Source organism: Clupea harengus, chromosome 12 (assembly GCF_900700415.2).
Source record: "Clupea harengus chromosome 12, Ch_v2.0.2, whole genome shotgun sequence".
Taxonomy (NCBI): domain Eukaryota; kingdom Metazoa; phylum Chordata; class Actinopteri; order Clupeiformes; family Clupeidae; genus Clupea; species Clupea harengus.
In genome coordinates, this window is record NC_045163.1 from 8,900,702 (window position 1) to 8,919,625 (window position 18,924).

General features: G+C 43.0%; 1 protein-coding gene across 1 annotated transcript in view; it reads left to right on the forward strand.

Annotated features, from left to right (window-relative positions):
* The window catches only part of LOC105906201 (astrotactin-2), a 381,484-nt gene that overhangs the window by 211,122 nt on the left and 151,438 nt on the right, over positions 1–18,924 (forward strand). The window contains exon 10 of the mRNA XM_012834351.3: positions 2,124–2,261. Within this exon, the coding sequence (XP_012689805.2) occupies positions 2,124–2,261 (138 nt within the window). The remainder of the gene's footprint in view (positions 1–2,123; positions 2,262–18,924) is intronic.

Genomic DNA, 18,924 nt, shown 5'->3' on the forward strand with positions numbered 1-18,924 from the left:
GATGGAATGTGACAGCCATTTTACAGCCATAAATGCGTAGCATTCAAAAAAATTATTCCGATTTTAGATGTTATTCATATTTCTCACTGTCGCCCAATCAGTGACTTCCAAGACACATCAGCACCATAGCATAGGGGACATCAGCCCCCCCCAACCGAGGCCCCTAAATTTACCACCCGCCTCCCGTCTGCATAATGGACACATCCCGCCGTTACCCTTCACTTTGATTATACAGCAGGACTGTCTGTTTGATGGAAACAAAAGCCTGGAGCTCCATGCCAATCAATGTCAGCTCCTCCCCCGCCCTGGCTGAGGGCCCCGTTCCTCTATTGTCAATCAGCGAGATCACTTGGATAGAAGAGGTGCTGAAGTGGGCCATTTTTGCTGAGGTTACCACAGCAACCCCCAGGACTGTAGACCTGTGTCCTTGCTGTGCTCGATGAAAGATAAGCCATTTATAAAAAAGACTGAAAAATTAAAAAAGTAGCTTCAGGCTTAAATGGACCCTATGGTTCCTTTCTTTTCACTTCCCTCACTCCCTAACCTTGGTGCGTGCTTCAGCCATGGCTGTCTGCACCGTGTTTAATGGAGACCCGATGGAGGGGAGGGGGGGGGGGGGGGGTTTGGGTAGATTGATGGAGAAGGGTGGTCTGCTGGCCGGCTTGCGGGAGAAGCAATCGATGTGCTGCTCCAGTGTCAATTGATGAGAGGGAGCAAGGCCCTGCCACCAGTGCTTCATTTATGAGTGGAAGTGCCCATTGATTTGCTTTGATTCACTGCGCGCTCGTCCATAACTAGGGTCATGGACCAGGCTTTCCCCCCTGTGCCAGCCTCCTCCCGATCTACAGACAGACACTAAAGCAGCTCGCCGGATAAGGCACAGCATGCACCAACCGCTAAATGTTCTCCTGTGACTAAACGGCGTTCAGGCTCTGCTAGTTGCTTTAGTTTAAGGAAATACAGAGGAAATACACACATTTGTTGTTGTTGTCGTTTGTTTTATATATTTATGTGGAGTTTCCCTAGTTTCAGGCATGATTACAGAGGAAATACAGAAGTAATTTTTCATGCATTCCTCTGCTTACTGGTTCTTTATCACAGTGGTTTGTCAGGTTGTGTGTTCAGCCTCCATATGAAGATCATCCCTTTTGTTTAAATACTGCAGCATCCAAACTGATACCCCATCATGCTTACTTACTAGATGCCTATTAGCAGGGATTCCTGCCCTGAGACAATGTCCACCCTCTTGAGGCTTACAGGATTCGAAAGGTGCATTCAGACAGCATATTCACCAGCAACGCTTACGCTGAAGTTTTCACTGTAGAACTTTACTGTTGTAGGTCAAACAACGGGCTTATTGTGCGAACAGTTTTGCATGTTATGAATTCAGGGACTGAGACCCCACTTAATATTCCCTCACTGTGGGTAAGTAAATTAATTTCGTCTGACTAATGATCCGTTCATTGCGGTAAACATTAAGCACTTCATCAGGAACGTCAGAGCAGTTAGCGGAGAACTGCAATTCAAGTTTACATAAAGTGATTAACCAGTCACACTCGTGATGAAGATACATTTAAATAAAGATTAAGGAGCCGTAAAACGGCCCACGAGCACAGCGCCTGCGCAGTAACAGCGGCCGTTGTGTACGGACACGCAACAGTACCGTAGATTACTACCACTGATAACCAACATCCATCACTATTTATTTACAGTCATATCCTGCGGCCCATTGCTCATGGTAATGATCTATTTTGAGTTTTGCTCCATATTAAACCTACAGAAGCCGAGGCAGTAGAGGAAGTGGCCATGTGTCATATGGAAACAGCACTGTGCTTCTCATTAGTGTTTCTCCTCTACAAAGACAGAGTCCTGTGGAGACATCGTGTCCTAATAAACAGCTGTCGCCCCGCGCCACGGCAAAACAGCAGGGCCGTACTCTGCTCTGCCCTGTCCGAGGCTGTGCCAGCTCATGCCACCCAAGCCCCTGAGCGCTGTCCTTTTTCCTCTCTCTCCCTGTTCCTCTTCTCCCTAACACGTCCTCATGCAGCCTGGGACAGGCACCCTGGCTGCTTGACAGCTTGTGTCATCCGACCCCCTGAGCCCTGTCCCTCTTCTCCTCGCAGGTCCTCCTACAGCCTGGGCCAGGGACTCTGGCTGCCCGTCAGCAAGAGCTTTGTGGTGCCACCAGTGGAGCTGTCAATCAACCCGGTGGCCAGCTGCAAGACAGATGTGCTGGTTACTGAGGATCCAGGGGATGTCAGGTGAGTGGGTGTGGGGGGTGTGTGTGTGTGGGTGTGTTTTTGTGTGTGTGGTTTTGTGAGTGTGTGCACATATTTTTTGATAGGATAATGTAGGTAGGAAAGGAAGGAGGAAATTTAAAAAAAAAAATCACTTTATCCATTTTTCTTTTTACCTCTATTCTTCTTTTGTCTCCGTCTCTTCTCAAAGAGTTTTTTTCTTTTTTCTTGCTCCATTGTATTCCCTCCCACTCAGTCCCAGAGGGTGGCTCAGTAACTCTGCCACCCACCTTAGAGCCGATACCAAATTATACACTTCATACCTACAGCTGACACAAATACCCTATGGGGGCACAGTGAGAGAGAAAGAGAAAGAGAGAGAGATGGAGGTGGAGGTGGAGAAACAGAGACAGATGAAGTGAAAGTGAAAGGAGAGGGTGAGAGGGAGGCTTCTATCCATTTATTTGTTGTTTTTTCGTTCTTCTTTGAATCTGTATGCAGCAGGCACTTTTTTATTGTTTGGCGCTGGGCACATGTTAAATGATTTTGTTCTCACAATGTCAGCATGTAGGCTATAATGCTCAGTATTGCTTAAATTTGCAATTACTCTTCTGCGTGTGTCTGTTTGAGTGTGTGAGCGTGTGTGTGTGTGTGTGTGTGTGTGTGTATGTGTGTATGTGTGTGTGTATTTGCGTGCATGAGAGAGAGAGAGTCTGTATGTGTGTGTGTGTGTGTGTGTTGGATGCATGCACGACACCATATGTATTTGCATATGCTGCCATGCCCCCACTTGTAATTACGCTCAGGTATACGCGTGTTGAGTGATGCTGATGATGCTCCATCCCTCACAGACTATAATCTCTCTCCCCCTGTATTTATGTGATGAGATTAACATTAGGGTTTTCCTCTGCGTCATTAGTCTCTTGGTCTGCATCTGTGTCGGTGTCTTGCTCTGCAGCCCTCGAGCGGTCTCTCCTGCTCCATGTCGCTCAGGTGATGAATAGATTTCATTAACAGTTCAATTTCACTTCCGAACCAGAGCACCACCAAATTGTTGAAAATAAATAATAATAAAAACAAAACAAAACAAACAAATAAATGAATAAATCACTGAGACAGCAGTGTCTCGGCATTCTGATGGTGCAGCAGAAAATAACTCCATTTAGGTTACGGCGATGTAGGTTACGGCTATTAATCTCCGGTCGCTACGTGTCTGTTTCTGAAAGCACACACCCTGTCCGCTTTTGGACTGGTGGAAGGGGGGGCAGCGTGCCGCTCATGCTAGCAACAAGGACTTCCTAGTCCGTTACGTTGAGCCTGAGGGCATGGTGCTCTGGTGAGCAGAATCGTCTGGTGGCTGAGTTCGGCATAAACAAACACATCTAATCTCTCGGCACTAATACAAGAGCCAGCCGCAGGATGAGACATCTGGATGACGCCATATGAGCCCGTACCCAGGGGCAAGTGGAAACACAGTGGGCAGAGAAAACAGACTGGCCTTCCCTACTGCCCCCTACAGACCACTGGTTGCTATACAGGCTAGACCGAAATACTCCAACAAACACCTCCACATACATTTAGGTATGTTGCTTTGGCAGCTTGTCTTACCATAAACCTTTAAAGATGTCACTCCAGAGAGATGGAGAGGTGATTGTCTAGATGCATGTTCCCAGTGTATAAATTGAAATATTCCTGAAAAGGTATGTTCAAGGTGTGAAGCGTAATATTATTTAAATTGTATGCAAAGAGACATATTTGCCTTATGTAGTGCTGTTGTTTGTTATGCATTCCAGGGCCCCAAACATGCAAGGAGTTCTTCTGTATACACATACTGTATGTATGTCTTGCAGGTGTAATGTGCAGGTTTGGCCACACTTTACTTGGTCCCCTATAGACTATCTACAGATGCTCAGATTATAAACAAACTCTCTGTTTCAAACTCTGTTAACTTGGGGTTGGTTCAGGTGATGTTCAGTGAACAAATAAAAAATACCTGAATTTCAACAAACCATCTAAAGTCTCTGTATGTGGACTATCCAAATAAAGTGTTACCCCAGTTGTTTTTGTTTTGTTTTGTTTTAGTTTTGATACATTACGACAAGAGGGGCCGACGCCCCTCCAGTTTGCTTTTTGTTTGGTGATATTTCAATACCAGCTAGAAAACAAATGCTATCAGGGAATGCTACTTTATACACTTGTGTCTGTGTTAAAGGTGCAAGGTGCAAAGGTGACAGTTTTTATTTGTTGGATTTCAACCACTACAGACAGAAAACCAAAGTCAGCTACTTCAGTCTGCTCCGTACAGGCTGCTATTGAAATGCAGGGAATAGATAATATTATGTTTGTGTGTGATTAGAGGTGCAATGTTTCATTTCCGTTGTTCAGGACCATCTCCTACACTAGCAATCGCACAGTACTTCTGAAGTACTTCATTTTTGCCCATTATATCGTTAAATCTGATTTCATACAAATCCTGTAAATAGAGCCATGGAGTGTCTGCTTAAACGGAGGACTGGTAAGGCTAGTATTGTTTGGAAGCCATCTTGAATCCACACTGCAGCAAAGCAAGGCCTTCACAACAATCTATGTGATTTCACCCCATGTCACCTCACTGCATTTCTCAGCAAGCCATTACTTTACAATTGCTTCTATTTGTCCCACAATTGCTTCTAATTGTCCCACATTTGAACAGTTTTGGAGCCATAACTTTTCATAGCTGTGATTGCGTTCACTGCTAATGTTGTTTATCACAAACACACACTAGTCTGTTTCGACTGGGTGAACATGTTCAGACATTGGAACGGAACACCTCCTCTTTGTGGAGTCTTGGTGAAACTCTGAATGATTTATTAGGCTTAATTAGTATTTAACATCGTGCCAGGGAACAAAATAATAACTTTAAGAGCATTAACGAAGGAAATATGCATTTTATGAGTGATTAAAGGACTTACGGAGGAATACATTAAATCGGTTAATGCATCAGGGCAATAATTAGTTCCTGTTACATAGGAAGTGTCTGTCAGATCTCCCCATGCCATGAATAATGTAGCCTGCTAATTATGCTAAGTATTTGCTCTGGGAAGTCTTGGGTGATGAAGCGGCAGCTCTTCAAAAACATTAAAAAAAGACAGCGGGTGTGAAAGAGAACAAGAGAACTGCTGGTTGGTCTGCTCCTTTAGACACATTTAAAGGTCACAAGATCCAGGCGAGAAAGGGAGAACATTAAGTACAGAATATCATTCAAGGATGCTCTAAATAAGCAGCCACTAATTTACAGTGTTGACATGCTCTTACATAGTCACGCTTTGCTGACCAAGGCACAAGACTTTGACAGCTGAGGCCAGAACAGCTTTTTTAGTCATAAACATAATGGTGGCGGATATAATCCACCGTTTCAACACATAACCTTATCCGCCCAGCACACCTCTTTTAGCAGATCTTAATTAGTGATGAATCAGTGAACTAATTAAATATAGTCAGGATGATGGTAAGAGCACGACTCCGTGCCGAGGCCCGTGTGCGTGATGGGGCTTCAGAAATATTCATTTGCGGTGCCAGTCTGTGAAACTTTGTTAATTTCCCTGACTACTTAATTGTGTCCCTAAAGGCAATTACACTGCCAGGGAGAGAGGCATGACATTTGAATCCAGACATTAATCAATGGAGTGGAGAGGAGGGAGGAATGATTCAGTGGAAATGAAGGGCAGGAACAGGCTGTAGGGTAGCGATGTGCTGGGCTACCTGAGTTAGCCACTGGCTCAGGCGTGGGTATAGTGGCTGTTGTGATTTTAAAAACATACAAGATAAAGCTGTATTCACATTTAACAGCTTTTTCTGATTAAAGAAACACTGGTCAGAGTGTTTTTTCATGTAGACAAAACTAAACTGCAGTTATGCTAATCGTGAGTTAACGCTAGGTAACAAGTTAGTTTGGCTTGCGACTGTAATAAACACAAACACTAACCAGAACTTCATAGGACCTGTCCAGTTTTACTGCACAAATGAATATAGGTGAAGCCATATGCTACCTTAGTTAGCTGCTGGCTCAGACACACATCCAGCCCTGGTCTGCTGTTACGATTTAAAAAACTATAAAGAAGAAAAAATAATACAGGGCCGTCCACACTGCCAACAATAACTATAACAACAGCTGTAACTATAACAATATGAACATCCACACTGACCAACTAGGGAAAACCTCTCAGAAAAAAAAATCATGTTTTTAGATGCCTTTAAAATTTGATGGACTCTGATTGGCTGTCAGTTTTTTTATCGTTCACACAATCACTCTGAAAGTGATGCCCAACAACATTGTTCTTTCTGTTATTATTGTTATTGTGCGTGGTGTGGCCATTGTTATGAGCTTGAACGATGTTATAGTTTTTGGCAGGGTGGACGGGCCTTAAAAATTAAACATGTCCTGAATGTACTTGGAAGAAATCCTACCGATGACGGACAGTGTTTATTAGTATTATTTATTCGTATTATTAGCAGTAGTAATATTGTTATTAATAATAATAATAATAATAATAATAATAATACTAATACTAATAATAAAAACAATAAATGGTTTGGTTTCTCTGTAATTGTAACACAGGCCTCACCCAGCTCTGGGATGAATTGAGATAAAACATTCTTAAAGATTTATTTTTTGGGCTTTTATGCCTTTAATTGACAGTGCAGTGAAGAGTGTGACAGGAAATGAGAGGGAGAAGAGGTGGGGAGTGGACAGGAGAAATGACATCGGGCCGGATTCGAACCCATGTCCTCCACGGGCGTCATGCCCGAATGTGGTCGGGGCTACTGCTTGCGCCACAGTGCCCCCCGAGATGAAACATTCTGAAGCAATTGAAACCACTGCATTCCAGTGAGATCTTTCAGCATGAAGCTACAGTCTCCAGCAGCATTTATGTCTCTCTATCAGGCCTTGCTTTCGCACCCTTCTGGCCAACCTTAGAGACTGTGTCCAGATGATGGATGAGCCTGATGCAGTCCTGTCCCAGGTCTGACCCCGGTCAGGTGCTGAGCCATTCAAGAGTCACCCTCAATCCGAATATGTATAAAATGCTTCCTGCCTCCGGCAGTGTGAAGCCTCTGATAGGCTACGTGTAAAGCATTCTGAGGGTTCTTGTTGTTAGCTTCCTCCATTCATGAGCATCCTGTGTCATGTAACAGGAAATTGTCTGATCAGCAAGATCAGGGCCTCCGCTCTGCGTCCCCCCTCCTCTTCTCCGCCTCCGCCGCCTCCGCCTGCGTCTAGCTCTTCCTGTGGCTGCACCCTGACACTGTCAAGAATGAAATGTATAGGGCAGAGAGAGAACAGATTCATAATGGAGCAAAGAGATTAGTGAAGAGAATGAATGAGTGAGTGAGTGAGTGAATGAGTGAATATATGAACGAATGATTCATTCATTCATTCATGGATGCACAGCATATTGCTGAAGAAGAAACAAAAAAGCAAAAGGATACTGCCTCTGTATGTATATATATATATACATATATATTATTTATTTAACAAACGTCTTTCTTTTAGTCGCATACACGTTCAGCACTGTGACGAGAACAAAAGAGATGAAAACAGCTGTTGCTGATTTGCCCCCACTTCCACCCCCTCCTCCTCTATGGTCCCTGGTTAGTTTATATTAGGGTTGGTTTGCTGTGCTGCAATGGGCACATATACAGTATTCAGTACGATGGGTGAATTGGTCTGTGTGTGAGAGTGTGCTGTGTTTGTACTGTATGTGGTAGGTGGTCCTGGGTGAAGCCTGGCTGCTTGGAGATTAGCCTGGCCTGGGTGGGCATTTAGCGTGATTAGTTCTCCATTCAGCTTGGCTCACTCCGGAAGGTTCCGCCCCAATTCCCTCGTCCAAGGAGGAGTCGGAGAAGGATGAGGAGGTGGAGAAAGAAAAGAAGGAGGAGATGAAGGTGAAATAAAGACAGGCAAAAGCCGTCGAAGGCAACACTTCATAAATCTCTTAATCAATGCCACTCCGGGCTTTGCAAACGGTGCTCAAAGAGCATTGTTCTGTCGATAACCGGCTGCCGATAACCTGGAGAGAGCTTGAGAGAACAGAGGTGCTGTGGCCTTTGATGGATGGCCCCCCTTCATCGTGATCAGGCATTCAGAACACTGCCATTCACAGCCCAGAGTCTGCCCACACCACCATATAGACTGGGAGAGCCAATACAAATAACTCAATCTACCGTGAAGGTTATTATCACAGAGGGTAGCTGAGTGTGGAGAGCCGGACTCCGCTCAGATTTGGCACAGTGCTGGCATATCTGACCCTGATCGGGACTGGATGCTGGATCCACAACAAAGTTAACTACAACCATTTAACTGCCAGAATTACAAACTATACTTTCTCTACTATTGGTAAAAACTACTACTTACAGTAGTAGCTACTAATAATTCCACCACCACTTCAAATGCAATTACTGATAAACAAACAATAACAGACTTCCTTATTAGAACAGTTATTAAAGCGATTGAAGCGTGTTTGATGCTTTGCCAATAGTTAATTATGATGATGGAATTGACAGGACTGCACTGTGGGTTTCAAAAGGCAACTCTTGAATACACATGAAGTTGCCTGTGTTTGTGCAAACAGAAGCGGTGGCATCCATCATCCTCAGCTGCCAACCAATTATAACTGCGCTAATACCGGCGGCCACCGCGCACATGCACAGCCTCAGCGAAAGGTGATTCATCTGCCAGGGGGAGAATGGGAGCTCGGAGATTAATAACCCAGAGATTAGTGGCACTCCTGCGATGCCACTTAATCCTTCGTCAGGAGCTGCTGCCAGGGAGGGTTTTTCTCTTCGAGTCTAATTACGCCAAAATGGCAGCTAGACCGCTTTAGAAGCGCAATTAAGACTTCACACATCGGCAGAGATTAGCACTGTGTGGGGATGCGCGCTAACGCTAAGCCACCTTGGGCTAAGAGCTCGCTCGCTTGCTTGTTGCCGATATGGATCTGAGGACTCTGGCTAATGGATTTTGTCAGCCATTTGTCTTTGTCATCCCGTACCTTCCCAATGGCTGGGGCCTCACCCGTAAATGATGGAATGTGAACACTGACTCATTTATTTTAGATTCTGGAAAGTTTTACTCTTGAAACTAAATTAGAGAACACTTTTGGATGCGCAGATTGAGCTGGTTTTGTAGCATCAGACCCTTCTGATTCTAACCTCTGATGACTCACGGTGCACGTTACAGTCCCATTTCTCTGTTCTGTTATGGAGGCATTGAAATAGTCAACAAACATCTATTGCTGCTAAGAAAGGCGGAAAGTCTTTGTATGCCTCTCACGGCTGGTCCAACTTATTCGTTTTTGCTACAGCTGAGCGTGTGGCTGCCTCCTCCATATTTCTCCTCCGAGTTTAGGAGTCATTTGTCAGCGCTTTGTGCGCCTGGCAAGGCCTGATGATGCACAGAAAGCCATGTGTTACTGTGGCAACCGATGAGGGAAAAGAGGGGGGAAAAAAGAAGAAAGGTGGCCAGAAGAAAAGAGAGAAAAACTGGTTGGAGAGAGTGAGAGAGAGAGAGAGTGAGAGAGAGTGAGAGAATGAGCGAGTGTGTGTAGCCAAACTTTTTTTTTTTGTTGTCGTTGTGTTTTTTGTAATGGCCCTGTTGGCTTCCTGCGGGCTTCTTACACAAAACACCAGCGGCAGATGTGTGGAGGCAGGGTGTGAATCATAACCGCACGATGGGACTGGACACATGACTAATAGCTCTTTATGAACTTTACAGCTAGCTAGCAAGGGCACAAAGGATAGGCCTGAGCCCTGGGGGTTGGGTTTGTGTTAGAGGGTGTGCAGGGAGATGAGATCTAGGGGTGGGAGTTGCTGCAATACACCCTGGGAGGGAAATATGCAGCTCCTAGACGTTACCTACCTGCAAAATGAGCACCTATATATAGCCTGTGAGAGATAGCGTTATGAGCGATGCTTTGCTGGAGGTTTTTCTGGGACAGTGTGGAGAGCGGTGCGGTCTGCTATGGGCATGATTGAGGGGAACACAACCTCTGCTCACCGTCCTCCTGTCTTTCAGCTGAACGTCCTTACACGTGCCCAGACATGTTGCAGTGCATTTGTTAGGGAAGAATATTCACAGCTTCCTTAAACCTGTTTTACATAACATTAAGTGTATGCACTATGTGTGTGTGTGTGTGTGTGTGTGTGTGTGTGTGTGTGTGTGTGTGTGTGTGTGTGTGTTAAGATAAACGGATTTTTCTTCTACTCAAAAATGTGCGTGATTGTTTGGGGGGGGGGGGGGGGGGGGGGGGGGGGGGGGTGAGAGAGTCAGCTCCATGACTGACATGTCTGTTCATCAACCACTATATTACTTCAGATCAATTCACATCATTGTTCAGTTGAAAATGAAAATAAAAATAAAAAGACCGAGACGGAAATTAGAAATTACAGTATGAGGATGTGGAAATATTTTTCAGAGTTCATTATATGCCAATATTAAATCAGTTTCCGTTATAAACCAAGGCCACGTCTGGTCTTGTATCCAGGTACAGGTACAGATACAAAGACAGATCATTTTGTTGGTTGAATAGATACAGATACAGATAATGAAATTGCTGTGTACCTCTAGTCTGTGTATCTGTGTAGGTGTGCATTAGTGTGTGTGTGTGTGTGGGTGTGCGTGCATCGAGTCCCTGTGTCTGTTTTTGAAATATATGTGGGTGGCTCTATTCATGTAGCTTGACTCACAAATGGAGAGAGCATGATTGGATAAATGCAGATGAAGCAGTGTAAGCCTATGTGGGTAAACACTAAGGTTAAAGGTCATGAAGCTACATGCTGTTTGAAAGCCGTGGCTGACCTTGTTCTGGGTACATTTATAGGGTGTGAGTGAAAGAGGTCCTCGACTCGAATAAACAACATCCCCTTTTCTGCGTTTTTCTTTCAGTCTTGCACAGAGGTGCTGTTTGGCATGTCAGTGTAAAATCTTTCCCGATCATGCCACTTCTCTATAGAGCATTGGCCAGATGTGTGAAGCCTTGTCTACCAATCACATACTGAACTGAACTGAATTCATGTGGTTTATGGTAGAATTGTGTAAGGTCAACGTAGAAAAGTTGATCTGAATGAAATTTAAATTACATTTTCTATTACCTTTTTTCTACTGATGCAATTATTTATTTATTCATCGCCTTGGGCCATTCAGGTTCTTTATTGTGGCCTTCAGATGATGAGCAATAACAGCACACCTACTTGTCAATGAAGGGGGCAGGGGAAATGGCTAGGGCTTTAGCAGGGCTTTTCTTTTCACTCTGCATTCCTGTCTCAAAAAAAAGATACTAGCATCCAATTCCAAACATGCTCGTCACCACACTGTGTGTCTGCGGATTCTTTATTGAAAGGCTCTAAGCTTTCAACAGTAGATGTTCCATGGATGATCTCATTGTATGAATGGCGCGTTTATCTTATAAAAAAGTAATTCGGTCACACCCATCTATCTTTTGTTTGGTTGACCCCGACAGCCAATTAGATCTAACCCCGCTATCTGACTTTCCCTCAATCGGAGCGCGTTACCTGTTTGGCACAACGCCACTTTATCAGAGACTACCTAAATAACGCCATTATTACTCTCATAAATGAATCCATGTTCACCAACTATTCAAAATATTCCTTCAATATCTCTGTTGCATAGTTGTGGAAAGTTGTAATTGTAGTCATAAAGCTGTAGAATGACATAAATGAGACTTGTTCTATATGTTTAATAATAGTTCTAATAATTTTTGATGCAGTTGTTACATGAAGTTTGCATTTTATAATCTTTTTTAAAACGATGTCTTTGATGTGGCAGTGAACATACATATTTTAGCCCACACCCTCAGTAAACAGCAAGTACCACAATCCTGCATCCACTTTGAATTAGATGCTGGTGTAAAAGCCTTTGTGTTAGTGTTGGTGTTCAAGTTATTTTTCACTCTCCTGTGAGTTTCCATTAGTGCTAGCCCAGTATGATGGTGAGTACGTCCACCATAAGCTAATGCTTCCTGGGTGTTGTAGTTCACTAAATGAGACTGGGTTTTGCAGTTTAAATAAATTTCTCGTAATAGGAAATATGAGGGGAAGTGCACTCAGTCCAGCCAGAGGGAAGGGTAACCAAGGTGACCAGAAACACAGAGCGCTCAAACCAGCTTCATCTTAAGCAGAATCATGTCTGACAGAGAGAACAATGACATCAACACAGAAATATTAGGTACCCATACAAGGTACCTGTTTTTCTCAACACTATTTGATTTTGTTTGATTTGATTGAAATTGAGTTGAGAGAGGCGTAAGCCACCCTTTCCTCCTCTCTGTATATCTAATCATATCATCATTTAACTCTTATAGTCATGAGTGAAACTGAATTTAAAGCTACACTCAATCACCATATTGTTTTAAGGTTAAATTCATACTTAAAGAAACACTATTTGTTGAATGTAGCAGTCTTAAGTTATTGTAATGCAGTCAATGTCACGTTTATGTTGTTACTTCATTTACACAGAACATTCATTTTTGAAAAGGGTGAAAAATAGTTGCCAAGACAATTTTTCCCCCTTTTGTGTTTCCCTTCATTCCTGAAGGGAGACTCGAAAACGTGCTCTTTTTCTTTTTAACACCTCCTCTCTCTCCCTTTTCTGTGTCATGATGTCAGTGGAATAGTTAAAATAATTCCACCTGAAAAGTCTGAGGGGTCATCGGCCAATCTGAGCAGAGGAGAGAAAGCAGCCCCTGTGGGCGTCCATTTTGATTTGATGAAGAACGGAAGTACAAGGCTGACTGCCTTACACATGATGGAGGGCTCCGGTCCAAGGGCAACTGCCCTCAAGAGCTGGCGCTGAGGGGAATGTATACTGCTCCAGTCATCTGTGGTTTGAAGGCCCAACACATTGAATCTATTGGAGGACATAAACGCGTCCTTACAGCATTCTTTCCAAGTTGTTCTATGTACTTTCAGTTCATTTCCACACATTGAGCAAGTACCTTTGTGCATGTAATGGAACACCATATGGTGTTCAAGACCTATCCCACAACTTCAACTTCAACAAAGAGGTTCAATTTTGTATTTATTTTTGCTACAATTAAAGGAAGGACAGTCTCTTATTGAACCTGCCTGACTGGTGCTCTATCCACTCAGGAGAACCTGGTTCAACCATTATTCCCACAGCCACACTCACTAAGTCACTCGCGGTTAAAGACCTTAAGGCCTTCTTAGTGGCACCATGGTGGCCTGCTCATGACCTGCCCCTCTGAACAAAGACTTATATCTAATCATAGCAAAGAAAGAGTGAAAATATAATCAATAAATAAACTACTTTAGGTGCATCTAAGTGCTATAAACCACCTCTCATTTCCCTTACACTCCAGGCAATGTTGCTCTTCTCTTCTCTTCTCTTATTTTCCCTTCTTTCCTATTCTCTTCTCTTCTCTTCTTTCCCCTTCTCTTCCCTTCGATTCTTTTCTCTTCTCTTCTCTACTCTGCTAACCCCAGGAAGTGAGTTCCTACATTTATTCTAATAAGTCTCGAGCTCCCTTAAAGAGCCATTCAAAGAGGGGGCACAAAAACAGGATTGGCGGAAGGGATTACTGGTGAGGCAGTGGTTGAGGACGACGCGCTGCTCGCCATCATTAGAGTTTAAGAGTGTCTCGGGGTGGGTGTGATTGTGCGCTACCGTGTGTGTGTTTTGTATCAACCTTGTTTTTTATTCAGCTAGGCTTTTTAGCAACAGAGTGGGACGCTGAGTGTACAGACACAAATTACAGCCATCGACGCACTGTGTGTGTGTGTGTGTGTGTGTGTGTGTGTGTGTGTGTGTGTGTGTGTGTGTGTGTGTGTGTGTGTGTGTGTGTGTGTGTGTGTGTGTGTGTGTGTGTGTGTGTGTGTGTGGGGGTGAGTGTGTGTGTGTGTGCGTGTATGTGTATGTGTGGGTGTGTCTGTGTGTGAATGTGCACACGTGCATGTGTGTGTGTCTGTGTGCCTCTCTGTGTGTATGTGTGTGTGTGTGTCTCTGTGTGTGTGTACGGAGGGAGGCTGGAGCAGAATGGCCAGTAGAGGCGGATTAGAGGTGACGCCTCCAATAAGACAGCAGCCCCATGGCCCCCAAAACTCATTACTAGTCACTGCAGATCTGTGCTCAGCATTGTCTCTCTCCGCTCTGGCAGTCTTTCTCTTTCCCTCTCTCTTGCTCTCCATCTCTCTCTGTTTCTGCCTCTCTCACTCTCTCTCTATCTCTCTCTTACCATCTTTCTTCCCTATCTCTTTCTTCTTCTATTCTCTCTTTCTCTTGTTTACTATTTTATCTTTCTGTCTTTGCTAAAGTCTATACTGATCTATATTATCTCTCTCTCTCTCTCTCTCTCTCCCTCTCTCTCTCTCTCACACTGTCTTCCTCCCTCTCTGTCAATCCTTCTTGACATCTTACTTTGTGTCACCTTTGATGGAAGGCGATTAGGACTGGAGATGGAGACAGTACTTACAAACAACTTCCAATGCATTAAACTGCCGAGAAGCATTACTAAGTATTCTAGAGTGTGTGTGTCTGTGTGTTCGAGAGAGAGAGAGAGAGGGGGGTGGTGGTGAGGGAGAAATTGCAAGAGAGGCAATGTGTGTATGTGTGAGATAGCGCAAGGGTGCGTGTGTGTGTCTGTGTGTGTCTGTGTCTGTGTGTGTGTGTCTGCATCTACCGTGTCCCCATGTGGCGTGTGGATTGGTGAGAACACCTGTGCTACAGAAGGTAAAATATAAGCACAGAGCCTCAGTGTTATCACTCCCAATCACGTGGAGGCACTCCTGAACCTCCCTGCTATGAAACAGTTTCACACACACCTGAACCTCCCTGCTATGAAACAACATCACACACGCAGATTTAAAGCGCAGGAGATTGGAGTTGGCAGCCTCAGCAGGACGTCAGGTAGCTGCCTGTCCTCTGTCCCCTGTGACGGCAGTTTCTATCTTTTCTTTCTTTTTTCTTTCTGTCTTTCCTCTTCTCCCATTGGCGGCCTGTGGTGTTCAGTCACATTCCTCCTGTGTCCTTTGTCCTTCTGATTACCATGTGTCCCTGACCCATCTCCGTGGTTACCAGGGACCAATCCCTGACAGCATTACCTGGGTCAATAAGTAAGTGAGATGAAGAAGTTAAGTTGGGCTGAGGTCAGGTTGGGTGTAGGTGTCTTCTCCTGCAGTCCTGTTTGTGTGAAGGCTGCATTATAATAGGCCCTCATCTAGGAGTCTGCTCAGGCTCTTCCCATCTATCTATCACACATCCAGTCTGCCATGGTGTTCAGCAGTGCAGAAATGCCAAAGTGATTTATCAAATTAGTAAATTTACCCTGAAATGTTAATTAAAGCAACAACAAGGAGCCTTAAACTAGCGAGCTAATTACCCAGAAGGCATGCAGAAGGCATGCAAAAAAAACACTGCAAACTCCACCTACAGCCTAGCTGGCACTGATAAAAGCTTGCTAACTTGCTTACTGTTGCCTTTGGGGGTATTGTCGGCAAAGTCGTGCTGTGAAAGCTTTTCTTAAATTTGTGCGTGGTATTCTGGCCCAGAACAGAGAACTGCACAGTGCTTGTGGGAATAACTTTTGGAAACCTTTGGAAATGGTTGCATAGTGTTTAATGGAAGCACTGATCATAGCCTTTGAGACACAATGCATTCAGTGAGGTTACAAGGACGTTCACCAACCTTAGAGGCCCATAGAGCACAGGTCTACAGAAATGTTTTTAAAAGACTGTATTTAAAAGTGCACTATACCCAGGTGTGCAGGGCAAACTGCCTGCATTTATTTCAATGTCATTGATAATTCATGAAAAATAATGTTTCACTTATGTGTGCAGCACTCACCGAGAGATTATCATACATTTTAAAATCTGAAGTGTTGAACCAACTTACATTTTTTTTTTTTTAAATGCTGCATAGATATTGTTTTTATTATGTTGGTTTACGTTGGTTCAAGTATAATGAACTTACATGCCAATATTTGATAAATTGTTTCATTTAACTCAAGGCAACACTGTAGTTTAACTTCATTTATCTTTATAGTTGTAGTGGGTTTAATCTAATTTGATTCTACCAATTGAGATAACTATAATAATAAGCATTGAAATATGCTGCATGGATTTTTTTTCATAAGTTTAACTTGTTTTTTGTTAGATATTTTTCACATCATTTTAGCATAGCAAAAATCAATTCAGTTAAATCCAGAATCCAAAATGAATTAACATATTAGATTAACCATGTCTTAATTAAATAAATACTGTTAAACAAAACTGAGAATTGGCTTTTTTTTTAGCATGCCAGTAGCACTAGAGTGTTTATCATACATTACACAAACACAAATTAAATAAATAAATAACGTCAAATTAAAAAATAAACCTGGTTATACATGCCTAAAACATCAAGCGTCATGGATCAATCCCTCAGCCATTTATTTGAACACATGAATATGCCACCAAGCATAAATGAACAGATGATGCTCTGTAAGCACTTTTGCAACGTTTGTATTACTCATAGAGTTAAAGGGTACTCTGGATCTTTGTGAAGTATGAAGGTGCAAATAAACAGCTAACTGACTGTTAGCTTTCCCATTCCAAGCCACATTCAGCCAGTAGAACGAGTGGTCTTCTCAAAGATTACACAAACAATGCATGTCGGGGTGTTGTTGGGCTATGAAGGCAACCTGAACATAAACCAGGTTATACTCTCCTTAGACTTAAAACCTAACAACTAAATTTGAGCATCTTATTTTCACTTGCCCAAAACATCGACCCCCTATCCATTTTCTCTGAGTATGCAAACAGGCATATATCAACACAGACATGTGCAATAGTAAATGTACTATAAACACATGAATATCCCACCAGGCCTTAATGAGAACACAGTGCTCTATAAGCAATGTCACTCAAACGTTTTGTATTACTCATGAAGTTAAATGGTACGCTGGAGCTTTGCCCAGAAAGGTTTCACCCTCAAATTCATCAAACTAATTGTCAAGAACCTATTACAGAGACCTACGACATTCCAAACAAACGTTCCTGCTCAAACACTTAAATCAGTTAGCCTAACAATTTGTTTTTCCAATTAGTTCTTTTGGAGCCAGTTTGTATCATCAAGCTCTAAGAAAGCAGCGTTTGGAAGACCTCAAATGTGTCCATGGATTCCTTGAGGTATTGAAGATTCAGAGCATATAGGAGGCAAGCCTTGGGCATACTGCAGATGTCACAGAGCACTGGATCCCCTTCAGTGAAAATGCTGATGTTCTCTGGACGTTCTTCCTCTGGAGCACCTCTTTTTTCTATCAAGAAAATGTCCATACAACTCATAGAGGTCCAGACCCACATGCACGGCACAAATAATGGTACTTTGGATATTCAACCATCTTTCGGTTTAAATCAATATGTGAAGGAAGTGGATAACTAGGATTATCTTTTGTGAAAAGGCACAACCACTCAGTTCATTTCAAGCACCAATGTTTTACAACAAACATAGACAGTGCTGACATTTGAAAAATATGGATTGGACTTTTCTATGGCACCTATCCATATGCTAGGCAACACATCAGTAGTTTTGTGAGAAGAAAAAAACAAACAAACAAAGAAAAAACTGAAGTTAACAGGAATACATAATTCATTTGAACATCAGAGTACTTCAATATAAGAGAATCACTACACCAGCCTTTACTGATTAAACAAAAGCGTTAATAGGCTATATAAAGCCTGACCAAGGCTGGCCATGTCTTTCACCTCTGCTACTAGTGGGCACTGGAACACTACCTCGGGTCTTCTCAGTGAAAATGTCTTTGTGTTTCTTTCACTAACGGTTTTGGCATTGTCTCTCTTCTTTGATTCCTCACTCAACAGAATCTGTTCTTGTTCCAGACTTCCCTGTGTCTCTCCAGTTGGATGAGGAGGGAGATAATTAAGTTCTGCTTTTCTTGGCTTTTTTACATTTCTGGCAGGAGATGTATCTTGAAGTTGCTTCAGTTTGATGGAGTTGATTGAGATCTCTGGACATCCAAGGCTTCTGAGTTTTGTTTTATAATTCCCCATTTGGTACTTTAAACTTGACAGCCAACCATAGCAACCAGAGACAGAGCCTAGTTCTTTTAAGCACCAAAATTGCTTGAGAAGACCCTCTGCCACAGCACAAAGCCGTGCACCAGGTGGATATACTGTTTGCTGGTAGAGATTTTCTGCCAATGTCTCTTTGGTGTTAATACTTTGTGAAATGAGAAGGCTGCCATGTGAATGACTTTTGAGTATGGATTTATCTTCAATTAGATCAGTTGACGTTACAGTGAAGAAGTGGTCTCCAAAATCTATGTCTATGTACTGAAGGGTAAACTCCTCTTGTATATCGAATGCCTCTTTTACAACAGCAAGGAGTCCTCCTACAGTCAGTTGTATTCCAGATGGTAAAGTCCATTTCCATATGTCAGGTTGAGCCAGAATTACTCGAAGCATTACAAGCGAAGCCATTGTGTCTAGTGGCAAGCTAGGGAAGAGTAAAAAAGGAGATCAACAAAAGATTGGATCATTTGGCTGCCTTTGAGGTGATCGAGGTGAACATTATTCCTCTTAAATTGATAAACAGTGAAAGATCACTATAAAACAGTGACTACTGCTCTGAATAAAATATACTACTACTTATTATTGCATACATTCTTAATTTGTGCCT